The following is a 20,472-nucleotide window of genomic DNA, read 5'->3' as shown; positions in this document are numbered from 1 at the left end:
TAATTCGTAACTCGATTACCCACGTCGAGGAAACTTTTCGTTATTTCCTCCTGTTTTTGCATGCCTGCGAGGTTACCTTCTCATCGAGATTCGCCTCAACCCCGCATTTCACGAAACCACTGTTCTGGGACCCAACGAATTGCAAGATTACGGAAATTCTAGGGTAGCCGCTGCCTGCTTCTACACATTCTATTATCGTACCGCGCATTCCTTATTTTGCGAAACAAGTATTTCCACGAGCTGCGTTCGCAAGTCGCCGCTAATACCTGTTGCTATTGTTCTTACGATACCCTTCGAGAAATTTAGGGCTCCCTACCGATATTCCGAAAGCGTGAGCCTCGCGAAACTGGATATCTCAAATTTTTTAGCGTAACTAGAATTTCGGTTCCGGAGGAAATGTCGCCACACGATTCTGTGAGATTTTTTATAAGAAAGGAGAACTTCCAGATGATTAATTAATTCGATGTCACATTTTATCTTCGTTGTTTCTGAAATTGTCAAAGACGCAAAGTTTTACGGCAAATTTGAATACGAACGAGAATAATAAGATTATGACAGTCTAATTGTAGGGGATAGGTTGTAAAACCGAAACTACCATCATGCGAATAAGTGTGTCATAAGTGGACCGAGGATTTTATGCATTCACGACGAAATTGAATCAGCGAAATGCAAAACTGTGAGGGCTTGTTAAAATTATTTAAAAGATGACTTTTTTATCTACTTTCCGTTTATGAAAGTTGTCTTAGTAATTTTTTATTTTGCAGAAACATCCGCGGATCATTTGAAAGAATTATGTATCAGCTGTGATAATCGGTTGTTATCCCGTTCTTGAAAATTGATACTACGATTTAAATTCAAGTATTTAATTATTTACTCTTGTTTATCGTCTTCGAAAATTCTGTTTTCGTTGGTCCGCGAGCGGATACCGGTTCGCAGGGAACATCGCGCGCAAATATTTACGCGTGCAACTTCTCGGATTTGAAATTCCGACTAAAATCCTACAATGAATAAATTTGCACGGGGGTTACCTCCTATTTACAAAATAATGAAGCCTCAATACGAGCCCGTTGTCGCCCGCTGTATATTTTATAAAAGCTTCGAGTTTCATACAAACAAGTGAGATTTCAAACTTCAACTTTTTTCACTCGCGTTTCTTCGGTGCCCTGAATTTCTCATTCGTTCCGGGAAACCTTAAAACCCTTAGCGGTCTCGAAACGTTAATTTGTTGCATACTGTCCGTATGCTCAAACCGAGCACCGTGTATGCAATAATTATTCCACATAAAGCTGATTTTCCATAATGATCCACAATCCATTTATTGCTACACAGCGGATCAGTACGGAAGATAAAAATTCTTTAAATTAATTTTCAGTAATAAAAATTGCACGAAACCGAACTTATTTCAAGGTCATCAAACAACAATCACTAGACTGCGGATCTTTATGCGTTTATAAAAATTTTCGAAAAAAGCTAGACTATAAAAGTCGATAGAACTTGGAGTAATTATTATTTATTTAGGATCTGCGGAGGCTGTTCCCACTAAAAATAGGATTTCAGTTGATTCCACCTTCTCAAAATTTGTCTATATAAATTGAAAATTGCGTAAACATCCGCAGTCTAATAATTACTGAAGCACGTGGTAAGACAGGTGTGATTTTGTTCGAAAAGAAATGGGTCTTATCCTGTAAGATGTTCTCTCTGAAAGAGGAAAGATCTTCTGGTTGCAGCGTAATTAGCATCAATTAGCAGAAAGATCCGCAAGTGTAGCGTGCTAATTTAGCTCCCGATCGCGAGTCGCGAGGAACTGGCAATCTCGCGCGGGCCTTTGAAACGGCTGTCGGCGAGAACGAGAGGAGAAGCGAGGCTGCGCCGGATCGTTATAAATTCAGGAAATACGTAAACGTATTCGCGATCCTGCAGCGAGCATTGATTGACCCTAGGAACGATCGTTTGATGTCTGCGGCGCGTACTCGAGGAAATTAGAAACACTCGACGAATTTACGCGAAAGCCTGTTCGGCTGGGTACGGGGGCGTGCACGTGCGAAGGTGTGTCGGTGTATATGCATATACACATATATTGTATATGCGCGCGCGTAGAGCTTGGCAGCCTGTATGGAAACGCTTCGTGACAACGAAGCTGATGCGCGAGGTTCGAGAGAGCTGCATGCTCGGATCAAACGCGAGACAGTTAACGATGCCGACAAGGAGAAAGTTTCGCCGCGAGCTGCAACTTCTGCCGCGGAAATTCGCGCGGATTGAAGGCCGACGAGGGTTCCCGCGAATCATGGCGAAAGGTACGACCGAGTAAACGCGCGGAGTTTTCCTAGCGTGGCCGACGCTCCGCGCCGTCTGGTCACTCGAGGGAGTATTCTACTTTGTAGCCCGGAAAACCGGTCTCTACCCTAAACTCCTTTTTTTCCCGTCGAAACCGGGAGCCGCATACGCATTTATTAACGGGAGAATAGCGTGGTGTTCTTTAACATTACTCTTCTCAGTTTCATCGCAAGCCGCGCTGAAACCTTTTTCCTGAATATAGTCGGGGGCGAAATTAAGTGGACATTAAAAACTCTTTTAATATTTCACCAAACGACTCGAGTCTTTTTTGAGACGACAGAAGGATTACGCATGGTCGAGAACGAGAAAAGGGAATGTAAGAATTTTTCACTTTTCTACCCACGCCTACAATGAACATATTATGCCTTCTGAACCCTTTGCAACCCTCGAAGCCATTTTAACTCTGAAACGAAACATTTCTTCCGACCTGGAATATCTCCCTTCTATATATTTATATTTTATATTTTATATAAAACAATAAAATTATATTATATAATAATATAATATAATACATATATATTACTAAAATAAAACTATATTACTATGTTACTTTAATAAAATTATATTATATAATAATATAATATAAGACATATATATCACTAAAATGAAACTATATTGCTATATTACTTTAATAAAATTATATTATATAATAATATAATATAATACATATATATTACTTTTATATATTTTTTTTTAAATATTTTTTCATGCTGTACATACGAAAATGGTGCAATTTACTCGTACAGTACTGAAATGTTTAGTAATTTATTAACACTAGGTTTACGGAGCACTAAAAGTGACTATTTTAAATTGATTTATAAAAAATAACGAGAATGTGTCTATCTAAATTTGTAGCCATTTTAAAAATAACATATACCCAAAGAAATAAATTTGTTGAATAATTCCTCATGAATGCATCTTTATAATCTCAATAATCGTAAATTAAAGATATTAGAACGTGTCATTTTGACGCGTCCCGTAAACCTAGTGTTAAATACAAACAAATTGAATAATGTAAAAAATAATTGGAATAATGATACAGGAATTTTGTGCTAAAAGAGTGTTAAGGGTTAATATCTCCAACCGTTTTTGGAAAAGTTACTTGCATCAATCAGAAAAATGTCGACTAATTAATATAAATTGAGGACGGTGTAGAAACGATGTAAATTACGCGTAGTAATGTCTGCTACCGGAGTACAACCGCAAAACGTTTATTACTCCTACGATGCTATACAGTCCGAAATATGTACGTACAAAAAGTTGAAATTAACTCGACTTCTCTTTAAAACGACACTTTTTCTCAACTTCGTAACGATGCAATTTGTAGACCATTAAAACCTGATTAACTGTCGTTCGAAACATTTTCTTGTTCGCCTACTGCACTGTGGCCCGGGAACTCGTTTTTCGCGCCCAAAATTGTTTTAATGTCGTGTATCACACGAAGAAGTCAAAAATATATAGTCACATGTAAAAAATTGAGGTGACGCGTAATATTTAAAAGGAATTTTTATTTCTGAATTTTTTTTATTAAATTTTCGTAGAAGGCTGAACGGTGATTAACTTTTATCGCAGACATTCTTTTGTAAAATTATCCCACAGTGGTCCAGGAACCAGGAAAACGTGACCAAAATTCACGTTTTCACCGTAGGTTCCTGAAAATTTGTAATTCGGGATTTTTGGGGTCGCTGATAACGAATTCGACGGTTAAAAACACAAAATTCGCCAGTCAGGTTTTATGACTAAATTCTGAAAGTTATTTCGCTAGTCATTTTCTACATACTTTCACCTATTTCTCCACCAAAGATCACGGACATATAAAAGACATGAATAGAGCATAAAATATGAATATATAGATATGAATATAGAGTATAGTATATGTATAGATGTGAATGTGAATATAAAAGATCACGGATATATAAAAGATATGAAAAGATGTCCCGGTAACTTTTAGACATACAATGTTTACTTCATATATGTCACAAATGCCTAGCAGATAAAAGTCCCAGACCTACCCACACTGCCACGTGGAATACCCCGGGAGAGGTCACGAACCGAGGCTTCTAAAGCTTCTCTATTATTTATATTATCTCCTGGTCGATACATGTCCCTGGCCAGACCCGTGTTCTGGACATAGATCGAGTAAACGCTGTACAGGGTGTATAAAAATTATATGTCACGACGATCATAGCGTGATTTTACACCTCCGGATCCGGTGAAGATCTGTGAAAAAAATGTACCGCAAAATTCATTTTGACCTCGAAACTTAAGGTCAAAGTATCGAAAAATTTGAGTGATGTGAGTACTATACGATGCAATAGAAGAAAATTTTTCGACACTTTGACCTTGATTTCCAAGGTCAAGGTGAATTTTGCGGTGCATTTTTTTAAACAGATTTCCACCGATCTAGAGGTGTAGAATGACGCTATGGTGGTCGTGACATATAATTTTTATACACCCTGTACATACGTCGCAAAAATGAATTTCGGCAGGTTTTCGGAGGTGTAGTGGACCACCGTGAAAAATCGCACCGATACTTTTTTCAACCCAGCCCGTACACACTCGCGAACATGACCACCAATAACCGTAAGGTGTGTACGCGACCCTCGTCACCAGCAAAAAGAAAGGAGATCTCGTTGCGCTTGACATATAGAGTCGAGCAAGAAGAACACGGACCGACAGGAAAACTTTCTTTCTTTTTTTCCTTTTTTGTTCGTCGAATGAGACTGCAATAAAAGGCAGCCCGAGATACGACGAAAAGATTTCGAATTGCACAATGGTAACAAACGTGATAGGAAATACGTTCGGTTCAAGTGCATCCTGCGCCTCGGTCGGAGTGCATCGACGAGAGTTACGGATGCGGCACACGCGCGACTCGCGTGCACCGGAAAGCGGAAAAGAGGGACGGTTGCGGAGCCGGTGTGCCGGTTTGCGACGAGAGTTAGGTCTGCTGCGACGGGAGAGGAGTTCGCCGCCGATACACTGTGACGCCGTATAACCCGTGCACGTCGTTACGTTCCGAGAGCAGAAGCCTTTTATTCTAGATCTTCTCCGTCGGCTATACTCCCACTCGGTAAACGCGTGAAACGGCCTACAGACGATACGATTTATCGTACAACTAAAATTGCACGGCACAAGTTGCTGCGACCGTTTCAACGACCACCGATTTCGGTGCTGTCGTATAACTTCTAGAACACGAGGAGGTCGCATGATGGAGCAGCAGGACACGCGTACCCATTACTGTATTTTTTCCCGATTAGGTTAAAATAAATTTGTTCCCCTCAATTTTCGGCAATTCAATCAAATTCTCGACGTACGGAGCGAACCAATTAGTGTTCCTGATTTCTCAACATTTTTCATTTCTCGAGAAATGAGAAATAAGACTATATTTCTCGAGAATTCTCGAGAATTTTTAATAAAATAGAAAAATATTGGGAAACTTTTACCAAACTTTTATAAAGTGAAACATTACGCTTTTTTTTTGAAATGACTTCTTAAGAAGCATAATGCGTCCAATGTAGAATCAGACAATCTACTTCTTTTTTTTTTTGTAACAAAATCTGTAGCCGTAGAAAAGTTTCTTTCATTTTGTGTGGATGTTGGCTTTATCGTGTACAGAACATCCGAAAGTTGCTGAAGATTGGGTGTCCTTTTTCCAGTGGACTCAAAAATTTGGAATTCCTTTGTTAGAGCCCGGAATTTATTTTCTTTTGCCGCTAAATTCGTGACACTAAATTCTTGAAGGCTGTCTGTAATTTCTAATTCTAACTGTTTTTCCAGTGATAGTTCCTCATTCTGAGAATCTGAAAGTTTTTCACTATTTTCATAAGAATCATTGTTATATTTTCCAAAAAGTCTGCTTAGAATTTGTTTTGCCATTTTATACATCTTTGCCTTGGATGTTAAATAACAAAATGTATCTTCTGAATCTTTTTGCAAAGACTCTGGATTATGCAGATATTTTATAAGGGATTTCTTCTTTAATAACAACAAGAAACTCATTACTCAATTCAGTATTCAGTTTTTCTAAAGTTTTAAATAAGAATTTAAGAGAATTTAAGAATTTATGTTATAAAATAAATGAGATTCATAGGAATTTTCCTAGATTTAAATTTCTCCAGAAATACTGGAATTTCTCGAGAAATCAGAAATAATCAATTATAAAATTTCTCGAGAAATTCTCGAGAAGGAACACTAGAACCAATACACCTCAGTACAGTGAATTCCCGTTAATGTCAGCAACACGTTTCTTGATGTCACTCATTTTTCAGGAGTAACTGAAAATCACTCATCATTTTCATCAAGGCAGTGCCACGAGTATGTTGGTGAAAATCCCATAAAAAAATAATTAAAAATCCTCCGTAACAAATCAATCAAATTCTCGACGTACGGAGCGAACCAATACACCTCAGTACAGTGAATTCGCGTTAATGTCAGCAACACGTTTCTTGATGTCACTCATTTTTCAGGAGTAACTGAAAATCACTCATCATTTTCATCAGGGCAGTGCCACGAGTATGTTGGTGAAAATCCCATAAAAAAATAATTAAAAATCCTCCGTAACAATTCAATCAAATTCTCGACGTACGGAGCGAACCAATACACCGCAGTACAGTGAATTCGCGTTAATGTCAGCAACACGTTTCTTGATGTCGCTCATTTTTCAGGAGTAACTGAAAATCACTCATCATTTTCATCAGGGCAATGCCACGAATATGTTGGAGAAAGTCCCATAAAAAATAATTAAAAATCCTCCGTAACCGAGGATAATTCTTCGTACTCCTCGGTAACCGAGGCCTGTCGAGCTATGGGGCCCCTCACAGGGTATACCCAGGCGGTAGTGGGGATAGTTCCGCGACCTTTATCATCGAGACCACAGCGACATATATCGCGAATTCACTGTAATCGGCAAATTTACCCTATTCGTGTACACGTGTCTTCGCGTGCACGCGAAATAGGGATGACTAGTGACAATATGTCGTAGGATACTTACACACAACCGTGAGATTTTTCGATTCGGAGGCGGTGGAGAATGTCGGCGCGTCCGCGGTGACTTCGCAGATGAATGTGCCCGAGAGGCCGAAGTCGACGTCGCGCAGCGTCACCTGGCTCTTGTTCGAGTTGGCAACCTGAAACACAGGGATTGACGAAGGTGTGTAAAGTGAATGCAAATGGATATCAACGGCGGTGCGACGCCCGCTGCCTGCCGGGTTATCCCGGTGCCCGCGCCCGCTGCCCGGGAGATGCAGGAATTCTGCTCGTCGATTAACGATAACTCGATTTACCTGGCGCGGTTATAATTCGAATTAAATTCCGCACGGCTGCGGCGAACCAGCGAATATATCCGCGAGCGCGTCTCTCGAATGTTTGCGCGGAATTAAGCGCGTACGCGGTTCATTGCGTTCTTTTATTTCACTCTCGCGTTTGTCTCTCACCCCCATCCACCCCCCGTTCGTCTCGTCCTCTTTCTATCCGCGAGTCTCTGTTCGTCTCTCTTGCGTTTCTGTTTGTAAAAAAGAAAAAAAGAAAAATATGAAATAAAGCCGAATGTACGGTGGTAATTATGAGACCGCTTTGATGGTGTATTTTAATTAACCGGCCAAAACGCGTCTCACTAGGACGCGGTGCGCGTTACGGTTTTCAGTTTCGGATTCAATTGAAAAGACGAAACAAATGTATTTGATCGCGCGATTCTTTGGGGAGTTTAGAGCGCGGCCTTTTTATTTATCCAGGACGTTTGTGGCATTAATTTTTGCGGATGGCAGCAGCGGCGTGACGGTTTTATTAGCACACTGCTGCGACAAATGTGAAATCACGCGAACCTGTATTAGTGTCGAGTATCGAGCGCTTTATTGTGAAAGTAACTTCATTTTTTTCCATTATTAAGGTATTAACCAGGGGTGTGTGGCCGCACACAATTTTAAATAAATAAAGCTTTAAATTGTCCTAAACAGCATCAACTATAAATTTCGAAATCGAACGAATAATGCGAAATGCGTCGTAAATAAAATACACTAAACACTGCCGTACAAGATTTCAATAAAAACGGCAAATCGAAATGTAAATGTATTCTTTTAGTAAATAATTGTACCGGCAAAATGTTTTTTTAGACAGAAACGAATGGAGCATTGTACTATTTCTGCATTATTAGGAACATGCAGTTTGGATTGCAGTGCAACGATCGCACTGCTTAAAATTGTTTGGCCTAATGCGAGCGAGATATTCTTACTGGGATTGCGGACGATCGACTTTAAATGTCACGAATACGTTTTATTGCTGCAGATACGCAATCTGAATTTCGAAATGCGCATATCAGTGCAAGAAATCTTCCATATCTCTAGCGAGCATGCAGGTCATGCCGTATTATATATCACATCTGCTATGCACAAACCACGAATTTTGAGCAATTTTTTTTTCGTGCACCCACTGACAGATGTCTTCGAATTTTTCGAAAGCTGCTGCTCCATCGATTCTCAATTTCTCAAACATCTTTTATTGCTTTCGTCGTCTATGCGTTTCTTTTGCATAGATTAGACAGCGAATTTCGCGCGTTTATCGCAAAAACGAGCAGGCGTAATTTCAAACGTTAAAAATATCAGAATTTAATAACACTATTATATTATTTTCAATTCATGAAACATATGAAGAAAGAAAATTCTATTTCACTCGAGTTCATTGCAATTCAGATAGAAAATGTTTATGTTGCACATAGATCCGCCAATAATGATAAAATAGGCACAACATATATGTAGAACGTTGATTTGCCTATCGATAATACGATAGTAATATACCAACCATATCTGTAAAGTAGGATAAGAAGATACGGCCATTAGATACATGGCATTATGTTAATTCCATTGTAATGTCTCGCGGTACAATATCCCGTTGTATAGTGAAATAATCTGACATGCTCGTGCATATTCGCCTACTGTTGACTCGCAAATAATTATTAACGATCGTATCCCGGAATCATAGCCGTTATTGAATAATCATGGCAGCCACATAAAAGCTTATTATTCTATAAAACGAGTCGTGAATCGACCGACAATTCAGTTTTCCCATTGCAATTTGCGCATCGAGCTTACTCATTCACATAATATTGGCTACCACAAATCGCCTTAATATTATTGTTTTATTATTTCTTCAGTATAACGGACATTCTAAGATTTCGTATAAAAACTGTTTTAACATGAGCGAATTAACCAGAGGTACCTTCGCGTAATCATATCAAAAGTATTTCGCTACGGTGTTACACACTGAGCTGACTAAAATAAAAAGCAAAAACTTGATGTTCTAGATTTACATATAAATTCAAAAAATTTAAATTCCACAAGCAAGTTTCTTTAATACACTTTCGAAGAAATTTTTGTGTTTCGCCGCGATTCACTGCAAAAACTCGCTGAGATATTTTTTCTTTCACGTATCGTACGAACATAAATTCCTAAAATCCATCAATCTTTTCTTATTCTTTTGCCGTGCTGAATGTCGCTATGTATTTAATAAATTGGTAATTCGGCTTCGAAATGCCGTCATTTCGTAGAATCATGCCAACCGTCGACCCATGTTCTCCAAAACATATAAAAATATATATAAATCGTGTGCAGTGTTTACTCGATATATGACCAAAACACTGGTCTAGCTCACGGGGTATACCTCGCGGTAGTGGGGATAGTTCTGGGACGTTTATCTGCTAGGCATTTCCGACATATACCGAGTAAACTCTGTAATGTCGACTAATTCTGCTTAAAAAAAAAATACGTGCATCAAGTACCAATAAATGTGTGCAAAATCCCGCCGCAATTCCGCGGTTCCTCCGAGAAAAATTCCGGAAAATTCGTGGAAGAATGATCCGCGAAAATCACGCCACCCCCTTAATCGGAATTGTCTGGAGAACGAACCCGGTCGACGCGATTTCGTTCTTCCCGATTCTAGATCTTATCTGGATCCCCGCTGCCCCTCCGACCCCCGATTCGCGCCGGGAATTTCGGCGCACCCTGTATATTTAGGTCACAGCTGCACACACCGAAAAAGAATGATTGCGTTCGTTTTTCCGACGGCGGCTGCGGCGGCCGGGTCCAACCGAGAGGGAAATGTTAATATCGACGCAGGGCACGTCGCGACAAAGGATGTCTTTTCTTTCTTTTTTCTCTCTCCATTTTTTTTTTTTTTTTGCGAAATGTTTCCCCGGAGCCGGGGGAGCGCCGCAGCCGGAGGAAATCGTCATCTTATCAGGAATTACCCGGCACTCGGTTAAATTGGCTCGATGAAGCGGGCGAGCGCGAGAACCCGTCGGAATCGGGGGAGAGATAGCGGCGAAGGATCATGGCGTCTAGAGCGCACCGCGACGGGAGGGCACGGGGATCGTTTCATCGGGAAATGGTGAAACAAAATATGCATAATTAGCGGGATTTAAATGACCGGGCAAGAAGATACGCGACGACTAGGAAACCGACGGGAGAGGAGATCGAGACGAACAAGAAAGACGAGAGAAAGATAGAGAGGGGGTGGGGGAGAAGAGAAGAGGGAAAGAAAGAGAGCTTTTTCCTCATTAATTTATGTGCCGCTGAGTGCTCACAACGCGGGTAAAAATCTAGCTATCACCGGCCCTGGAAAAAAACACGGTTATTAGGGAATTCCTGCTTTTTCTTTGTTATTAAGTTGCTATTAGCGATTGAATCAGACTCGCTCTTTTGCCGGCGTATCAAAAGAAAGCTCAAACGGCGGACGAGATCACAAAAACCGGGCATAATCTTCCCGGGGATGAAATATGATTTATTATAATGACCTGTTTGTAGCAAGCATGCCCAGTGTACCGAAGAATGAAAGCGGCGAACCATGCCGCTTGCAAGAGGAATGGGAGCTGGAGAGAATATAAGCTGTGTAAAATTGTCTCTGGAATTTATTATTAGTATTGTTCCCATGTATCGTACCGGCATGACGCTTTGGTTTTCAGGGAATTTCATTTTGAGATTCTACTAGTATGCTTGATTCAATTTCTCTGTGCATCATTCGTAGTCCAAATAAATAACAACTATGCTACGAGTTATCTGTATTTATGCCAATTGTCGTCGTCGAACCACTATTGCAGAATAATGTACGAAATTAGTCCGACTGGATGATTGTCCATCTTTGTGAGCAGTGGCGTAAGTAGAAGTAGTCGATAATGGCCAGACACACGTTAAAATACTTACTATCAGAAGCAACGTGTACTTTAATATTTTATTTTATACTTTCTGGTTGCATTTTATGTAAAATTCTAGCTATTTTACAAAAATCTCATTTTGTTATTCTTTTACTAAATTTTAGATAACTTTTCGGCTTGATAATTATTAGACTGCGAACTTTGGGCATTTATGACAAAAATGTGTAGTTACAATTTGGAAAATGATTAAAACAGAACACATAGTTAAAAATATCTGTAATTTGATTTATGATAATTCCAAAAATAAAAAATAAAAAATTTTTTACTCGAAAACCCCCTGATTTCCCACAATGATCTTATCAAAGAAAAATCAATCGACTGATGGTCTGATACACCTCCATCCCCACTTTTCAAAATTACATGTTTTTAACAAGTCCCCCATGGACCAATAGAAAATATTGGTCACGCGATGCAACCTTTACAAATAAATAAGGAAAACGTTGCTGAGTGGATCCTGTAACCTGTACCGAACGCAGCCAATTTTCATTTTGCATACAGACCCGCAGTCTGGCAATTACATTTCGTCATTAGAATAGAAATCGAGCAGAAAGAAATCCCGAGACCGAGTCAGAACGAAACAGATGTTATCTGTGGCAGTTTGTTCATAGAAGCACAACCTTTATTTGCCCCGATGTTTTCACATTGTATACAAGTAAACTCAATTATGTGCAGGAGTGTAGAACGAGGGACAAACATAAAACGGGAGTTTACAGTTATATATCGTGGATTTTACAGCGACCCGTGCGTCATGAAATTCCAATGTGTGGTGTAAAACCGAAATAAATAAACAACTTGCCTCGCCATCATGACCAAACTAACTTTCCTCGAACAGGACCTAATATAATACACGACATCGGATACTTAAATGAGAACTCGTAAAAATCTTGATCGTCTCTAAACGTTATGAAAATACTGTTTAAAGCGTGGCAAAACGGTTCCAAGCCGGAAAACAGAGTGTCGGGAGAGAAAAACTTCCGGGATTTATCTTCCAATGAAACGATTTTAATCCTTCGATATAATATACGATATTGACCGTTTAAATACTCATCAAAATCTTTAGTGTCTCCAAACGTCACGAGAATACTGTTTCAAGCTCAACGATGCAGAGCGGAAATAGAGTGGTGAAAAGAAAAACTTCGTGCATTCATCTTTAACACTAGATTTACGGGACCCGTCAAAATGACGGATTCTAATATTTTTAATTTTTAATTTACGAATATTGAGATTGTAAAGATGCATCCATTAGGAATTATTTAACAAATTGATTTCTTTGGATATATATTATTAAAAAGATGGCCACAAATTTTGATAGATACATGCATGTTATTTTTGTAAAGTAATGTAAAATAGTTATTTTTAGTGCTGCGTAAACCTAGTGTTAAACTTTTGATCGTCCAATGTCAGAAATTCTTTAAAGAACCGTACAATTCAAACGTTTGAATGATGTAGTTTGATACAGTCCCGTGAGGGTACGCCTCTGACTGTTCTATTGGTTGCACATACTATACAGCGTGTGACGTCAAAGTGGGGATGGGCGGAGCGAGCGAGGGCCTCCGTTGACCTCGTGCTGCCCCACTTCTTTCGAGGCACGAACAGTACAGAACTAATCAACATCACACGACTCGTATGCTTTTTCATATACTATATCTCCTGGGCGATACAAGACGCTGGCAAGACTCGAGTTTTTGACATATATCGAGAACGGGAAATTCAGTGGTTCTTCAAACGCGCATAACTTCGTCATTCTTACGAATTTAAGCAAATCCTTTTGCACAGATATTCGGCAACACTTACGCTTGAAAAAAAAAACCGTGAAAAAGGAACTTCGATTTTTTGAAAATTGAAACCCCCCCGTAAAACAGGTACAGAACTTGAGACACGACGTTTTCCCGTAGTTTGGCCCAGTGTGAGACGTGTCGATTTGAACGGTATGCATGCAAGCGGGTTTCGATGCTGTCGCGGGCAAATAAAGATTACAATGCGAGGAGACCCTAAAAGCCTGCCAAAGCCGAATCAACCTATTTCACGGTAGCTGTACCAAACGAAACAATTCGGCGTCTCTTTCGTTTCACGCGAACAATATTTTTCATTCGACGCGTTCACGTGCCGGGAGAGTGGCGAGCCATCGTATCGGACGCGTCTCTCGGCTGCAGCGAGCGCAGCGAGTGCAGCGGCAGCAGCGGAACGGCGCCGGTGAAACAGTCCCATATGCAGCGGGAACGGTAAACGTAAAAGCCGCGTGTAACGGCGTTCCCGGGATCATTCATTGGACCCCGAAACAACAGGCCGGCCGAACTTGTTTTCAGTCGCGTAAACGCGTGCTTACGGGGAGGCGGTTGCATCGATCTCTTCCGAAACCACCGTGCTACGGAACTGCGTGAAACCGTACCGCGGAACTGCGTACGGAAGTGTACCAATGATGATAAAAGCGGACTGTTTTACGCCGATTACAGCGGTCCGGCCCGGTGTTAACGAGCATCCAGCGGAGCACAATGTGATAAATTCGTGTATCTGGTTCGGAAAGGGCGCCGCCGTGTGTAACCTCCACCGCTACTTGCATTCCCCGCCGATGATTCACGCGCGCGCACCCGCCGGCTTTTTTTCGGAACGATTCTTTCGCCATCGAACTCTCCACGCGGATTTTTCCATGAACAGCTTCTCGCCGGTTTTCCATTTCGACGGGAGTCGCGATCGTATTTTCACACTTTCAAACCACCGATTTGATTTTCCGCATTTCTGACGGTACAAGCGAAACACAGAACCGCGTGGTTATCATAAAGATTTATGTGCGATTCATTTCAATGTATAGTTCTGTTCCAAACAAATGATTTTTCCGTGAGAATGAGTGTAACGAAAATCATGTTTTACCGAGGAAGACAATTCGTTTCTGTCGAGAAGTGCACCGTAAGATTTCTTCTGAAAGTGTGCTGTGCGTGTTCATTGATTAACTGAAAGAGTATGAGTGCTTTTACAACTCATTCTCAACCATAAAACAAATCGAACGCATCCATTTTAATGCACTAATGTGGCACAACGGACACATATGCGGATGAATTTTTTGAACCTTCTGCGTGTCCAATAACCGCATGTGCCGTCAGTTATTTAATAATCCACGTGGAAAGTATTTGTTATGAAAATAGAATAGTAAAACAGTTCCATAACATGATGCAATAACAAAACGATTTTGAGAACGTAATGCTATTCACGAGACAGACCGCGAACGTTTGTGTAATCTCATATTTTTGTGCTCCAATTTATGAAAGCCAAAATTACACAGACATGAAATTATTTGCATAACAATGCCATTGCCACGTTAAACATCAGATAAAAATTATATTTCGTGTATTAATTTACGTATTCCCCATGCAGATTTCCATCTTCATAATTGATTCTACAACAGGCTGCTGAAAAATACATTTTCCCCTACGGAAAATGCTGTACGATACAAATGAAAAAAATTTGTTTGACGTTGGTAAACGTACATGTATTTCGGTGCATTAAACATTTCCAACTGTTGCGAATGCATGAAGATCCGGAATATGAAAAATCCATTAGATCGTTGCAGATGTCCCGAAAGTGTGTGTTGAAACCAGAACTGGGTACATTTCAAATATTGAAAATAATAATTAAAACACTTTCATTCAAATGAAAGTGGTATACCAAAATTGATATTTTCTATTTCAAATACGATTTCACTTGATGTTTAAAAGACAGCAAAATGGAAGGAACGCGCAAAATAACTGAATCAAATAATTCAAAATGTTCGTGTTATCTGAATTTTCAAAAAGAAATCGGTTTAAGCTTATACTTTTATGGACACTTTTTGAAAAGGGTTCCATAGCTTTTAATGGAACCCTCAATATTAAATATTAACTCTTTGCACTGCTACGACCAGATGGCCGGTTTAAATATCTATTATATCTTATAATATTAATTTCTTTCACTTTAAAATCTAGATAAATTCAATTCTGTTATTTTTACAAAGCAACACACATTCCAGTTACTTTTAAGGCTCGGTAGATTTAGTATTTAACGCTTTGACTGTCAAACTAGAAACCCCCAAAATTCCATAAAATCAAACTAAGTTATTTAACATTAGGTTTACGGAGCACTAAAAATGACTATTTTACATTACTTTACAAAAATAACACGATTGTATCTATCAAAATTTGTGGCCATCTTTTTAATAATATATATCCAAAGAAATCAATTTGTTAAATAATTCCTCATGGATGCATCTTTACAATCTCAATATTCGCAAATTAAAAACATTAGAATCCGTCATTTTAAAAATAAAATTTTAGAAATAAAAATTGAAAAAAATTAAATGTATGATACTGAGTAGTCCTTCAACTTTCTTGCATATTACAGGTCCTAATCAAGTTTGATACAATGAATAGATCAACGTAAAAATTCATTTTAAAACCTGCACAAATAATTCCGTCACCAACATATGGGTCAGTCAATGTGTTAATAGGATACTTAACCCTTAAGTGAACCATGGGACGTGACCCCTCTCTGTTACGCTAATTACCATTTAATATTTACCGTTTCGATAGGAACGAATATTAAATATAATTTAATTGAACCGTTGCATTTTCAAAGTACATTTCAAAGGTCCGCTTAAGGGTTGAAAGAATGGATGTCGGCAGAACAGAATTGAAAAACAGTTGCAGTGCAAAGGGTGATGAAAGTCTAGACCCGATTCGACCCCGGTTACACGGTGTCCGCGCATTCGTGCGAATACGGTCGCGCCGGGAATCGCGTTAGGGCATTCGCAACGACCTTCGGTCGGCGGTGCATCGACCCTCGCTTATAACCAAGAAGTAAAGATAACATTGAGACTCACGTCGACGTGGATTCCGCTAATGTCGAATATTTTGGTGGACGGGACCTCGCTCGGCGTGAAGCGGTAGAACTCGTGCCTGCCACGGTACCACTTGAGGGAGTAAAGAGGAGCCTCCTCGAGATCGTAATGGCAGCGTAGAATCGCCTTCTGACCACGTTGCACTGCCTCCGGAACTATTTCCAGGCTGACATCCCGCAGGCAGCTCGCACCTTTGTGGGAAATGAGAACAGGAACGGAGCATTAAGTCTAGTGTGCATCATTAGTCCGCTTTTACTCCTCGCGCCGGAGGTTGCACAGCACGCGTCAGCGAGAAATTGCAATTCCACCGAATGACAATTCCTCTCGCTTCCGCCACCTAACCCACTCTATGTCTCTCTTCAGTAACCATCCACCAACACAAACGCACCTTTACAAACACACATTTTTCTTCCCGCTTTCCCCACACGCCCCTCTCCCGGTCCCGAACCCCCTCTTTTGCCATAACCTCGATCAACGTGCTCGTCGCATATCTCCCACCCCCGATACTCAAATCCGCTCTTCAAACCCCCACCACGTTGCGCTCTCTCCATCTCTCTCTCTCTCACCCCTCCGCTACAACCTGTGTATGTGTATCACTTCTCAACCCTTTCTTTCTCTCCCTCAGAGCCCCCCACCCCCTTTTTTTTGTATTTCTTGCTGACGTTCACTAGGATTATCGACGATTCGAACTATTAAAGCCCGGAGGAATTGAACAGTATATATGCCATTCATATTAAAACAGAGGCGAGCTTTGCTCCTCTCCTTGACGTCGCTGCAGGATGAGACCTCTTATTACGTGCTAGCTTCCGGCAACATGGAAGTAGGTGGATGTCACCGAGCCACGAATGGGGACAAAACTCCGTGGGGCGATTCCGACCACGGTGGAACGCGTAAAACACCGGTCCGATGTTTGAGCGGACATATTATTTCACCGCGAGACACCGAGATCTGTGAATTTTCCATCGTTCCCGAGCGCCGAGTTACAACCGTCGACGACTGTTCGAAACTCTGTCCGTCGTCGCGCGGCCAGCGGTCCGGAATTTAGCTGTCCGTTTCCGCTGAAAAATCTGGTTTTTCTGTGTGAATGTCCGCGGAGAGTTCTCTCTAAACGCTCGCTTTCGGGAATGATCGAAATACAGCGGCGGGCGAAAGAAAGTTTTCCATAGCAATGTTTACGAACTGGAATTTCATTTTACAGCAACGGACTTTTTATAAGCATTAGGCTGGCGCGCGCGAAATGTCCGATTTTAGAATGCAAATGAAGCCTTTTGAACTAGAAATACTTCTGTAAGGTTTGTGATTAGGCAGCGGACCTTCATGCAAAATAAAATTTATTTCTATGTTAATCGATGCGATTGGTTATGCACTTTTTTTGGTATGGCTGGAGAAGCTCCGAGAGAAACTTTGCCTCGGGAAACCAGAATTTTTTAACTCCTTTTATGTAATTCTGTAGATTTTTCCGTGGAAATTACAAAAATCAAAGTTTCAGTCCTAGGAGATCGCTGGTTCGAAAGTTATGCGTGTGGAAAGATGTGCGACTTTCAGCGTTTCGCGCAGGTATGGGCGCCGCCATGTTGTTACGTCATGACCGTCGCGCGTCGCTTAACGAGTGGAGCCGCTAGATGGCATCACAAGCACGCGGTAATGCCGATAACGTAGAAAACTGTTTAACTAGTGATCTCCTAGGATTGAAACTTGGATTTTCGGAATTTTCTCGGCAAAATCTGCAGGATTGCATAAATGAAGTTAAAAATTTCTGGTTTCCTGAGGCAAAGTTATGCCAATTATTCGAAAAAGAAGTAAATGTCTAGCCCCTGTGTCCTGATTTAATCTTTTTAATATTTTTATCTTACCGGTCTACTGGTAAACAATATTTCTACGCTCGATTAGTGTATACGTGTAGTACACTTGTTAGTCGAGTTTGCCGTCCAAAAAATATCGGATATGTCTGAACAGCTGTAGCTGTCAGCGAGGTATGTACAATTCGCATCGGCCACTTACAAAGCCATCATGGACTATTTTATCGATTTCACCGATTGATTTCGAATTGACATGCCTGGAGTAGTCAGTGTCATAGTTTGTCTTCAATTTCCATAGATGGTGCGCTTCAGTACGTTTCAGAAGATTTGCCAGATATGGAAATTTTGTGCAGCATGTATGCATTAAGAGGATAAACCTTGCAATATTAGAATTATTTTCGAACATCTGGATCTCCTTCACGGATCGTTTCCCTGATTATTTTCAAATGACCACGAACCAATAAATTTACACGAAAAAAGTTACCAGAAATATACTAGTGGTATTAAAATAATTTTCTGTGTACTCGATTGAAAAACTTGAATGAAGCAAAATTCAGATTCCAATCTGCGAGAGTTAACTTTCAGGGCCTCTTTTCAAGACGAACGATCGCAGATAAGAGTCACGCGTCAAATTATTTTCCCGAGAACAGCTTTACCGAAAATTTATGAAAATTGGCACGTACAGGTTCGGCTATATTCCCTCGTTAGCGTCGCGTTGCGGGAAAGGCAGATTTAATCGTTCGATTAGCAGACTGTTACGGTTGAAGCAAGCATGCGGCGACATTGTTGCAAATTCATGACATGGTTTCATACTTTCATCGATCTCCGTGCAGTCCGGTCTAGCGACGTTTGTCATGGCGGGCAAAAGAAAAAATAAACGAAAATTCCTCGCTCACAAAGGCCAAGATCCGGGAAGTTGGAAGAGCTTTTTCCCCCCTTTCATTTCGAACTGAAAGGAATTCTGGAAAATGTAGGCAGGTACATGTCGTATGCTGAAACTTTCTGAGGACTGCTTTTGAGGATTGCAATGTTCTCAATCTTCCCGTTCGCCTCCCACTAGTTTCTCGCCGCATTATTCGATATATCTACATTTAACGCTGGCGACCCGTTTCACTGTTAAAGCACGAGCATGACTGAAAGCACCGCTCGCTGTCGTCTTGCAGTTAATTACTTTCTTCGCTACATGTCGCTCGATTCCTTATTATAGCGTGCCTCTACGAACAACACGGAACCAGAGCGGGAATGCCACAGCGATTTCATTCATACGACTTTCTAAATGGAATTTCGAGCAAATAGATAGCAACATTTTCTCATTGTTGCTGCTGGTTAAGTTTAAAAAAGTGCTCGCACTATTATTACTATGAATTGCAAGAAAAGAGGAGTACAGCGTCTACTCGATAATTGTCCAAAACCCGGGTCCAGCCAGGGACAATTACCGGGTAGAAGATACTATGCCTCGATTACGTTGACACATCCCCGCGGTAGTGGGGATAGATCCGGGACAATTATAGGCGAGATACTTAGGACGTTTATCGAATAGAGGCTTAAAAAACGTGTGAATCTTAAAAATAACCTATTTAGACATTGATATCGTGAAAATGTTCGAACAAGCGGATATCAGACAAATGATATTGCATATTCACGTTGTGAATATGTTATGTTGCAGTTCGTATGTGCAACACTCCCGTACAACATCAATTCTTCGGAGACTTTCAGGACTTTCGGAACTGGAATACGGTTGAATTGCTTCGAAACTTGCGAGAAAAAGTATGGAGTATCCATCAAAACTTGCGAGTATGACAGAACGTGAAGCCACGAGCCACGTATAAGCGCAGGGATAAAGATCAGCGTGGCAATGCGCCTCGCGTATTCCTCAACTGTGAAATACTTTCTCTTGGTGGAGTTTTGCACTTGACGTTCACTTGCCGAAAACGGCAGCAGCGTGCGACATATTGGACAGCTCCCGAGCAGGGGATGACACAGTAATGTCGCTAATTCGTTGGTGCCAATCACTTCTGAACGTAGAACGTTTTAATCGATCGATTTAAACAAATCCACCAACATCGCGAATTTAACAATGTTTTTAGAAACAGTGTACACTTTATAAACAAAGTGCATTCAAGAAAAACAATTCATAAAAAATTCTGTAACTAAGAAATGGTTTTGTCGTAAACTTTTCAGAAATAGTGTATTCTAGGATAGATTACAAAATAAATGAATTAAATATCCAGTTGTACGTGAATATCGGTATACAATAAATGCCTGGGTCTGAA

The 20,472-nt window shown here is 40.4% G+C and overlaps 2 protein-coding genes across 4 annotated transcripts in view; one reads left to right on the top strand and one right to left on the bottom strand.

Moving 5' to 3' along the window:
- LOC143362763 (uncharacterized) overlaps positions 1-20,472 on the bottom strand; it is a 222,795-nt gene that overhangs the window by 101,030 nt on the left and 101,293 nt on the right. The window contains exons 2-3 of the mRNA XM_076803193.1: positions 16,383-16,591; positions 7,325-7,460 (exon numbers count right to left, since the gene is read on the bottom strand). Coding sequence (XP_076659308.1) covers positions 7,325-7,460; positions 16,383-16,591 — 345 coding nt within the window. The remainder of the gene's footprint in view (positions 1-7,324; positions 7,461-16,382; positions 16,592-20,472) is intronic.
- Positions 1-20,472, top strand: part of LOC143362757 (odorant receptor Or2-like) — a 361,950-nt gene that overhangs the window by 254,424 nt on the left and 87,054 nt on the right. The window lies entirely within an intron of this gene.

The sequence above is a fragment of the Halictus rubicundus genome, chromosome 18 (assembly GCF_050948215.1).
Source record: "Halictus rubicundus isolate RS-2024b chromosome 18, iyHalRubi1_principal, whole genome shotgun sequence".
In the NCBI taxonomy this organism is placed as follows: Eukaryota; Metazoa; Arthropoda; class Insecta; order Hymenoptera; family Halictidae; genus Halictus; species Halictus rubicundus.
Note: the sequence above shows the minus strand (reverse complement) of the source record. Positions and strands in the feature narration are given on the sequence as shown.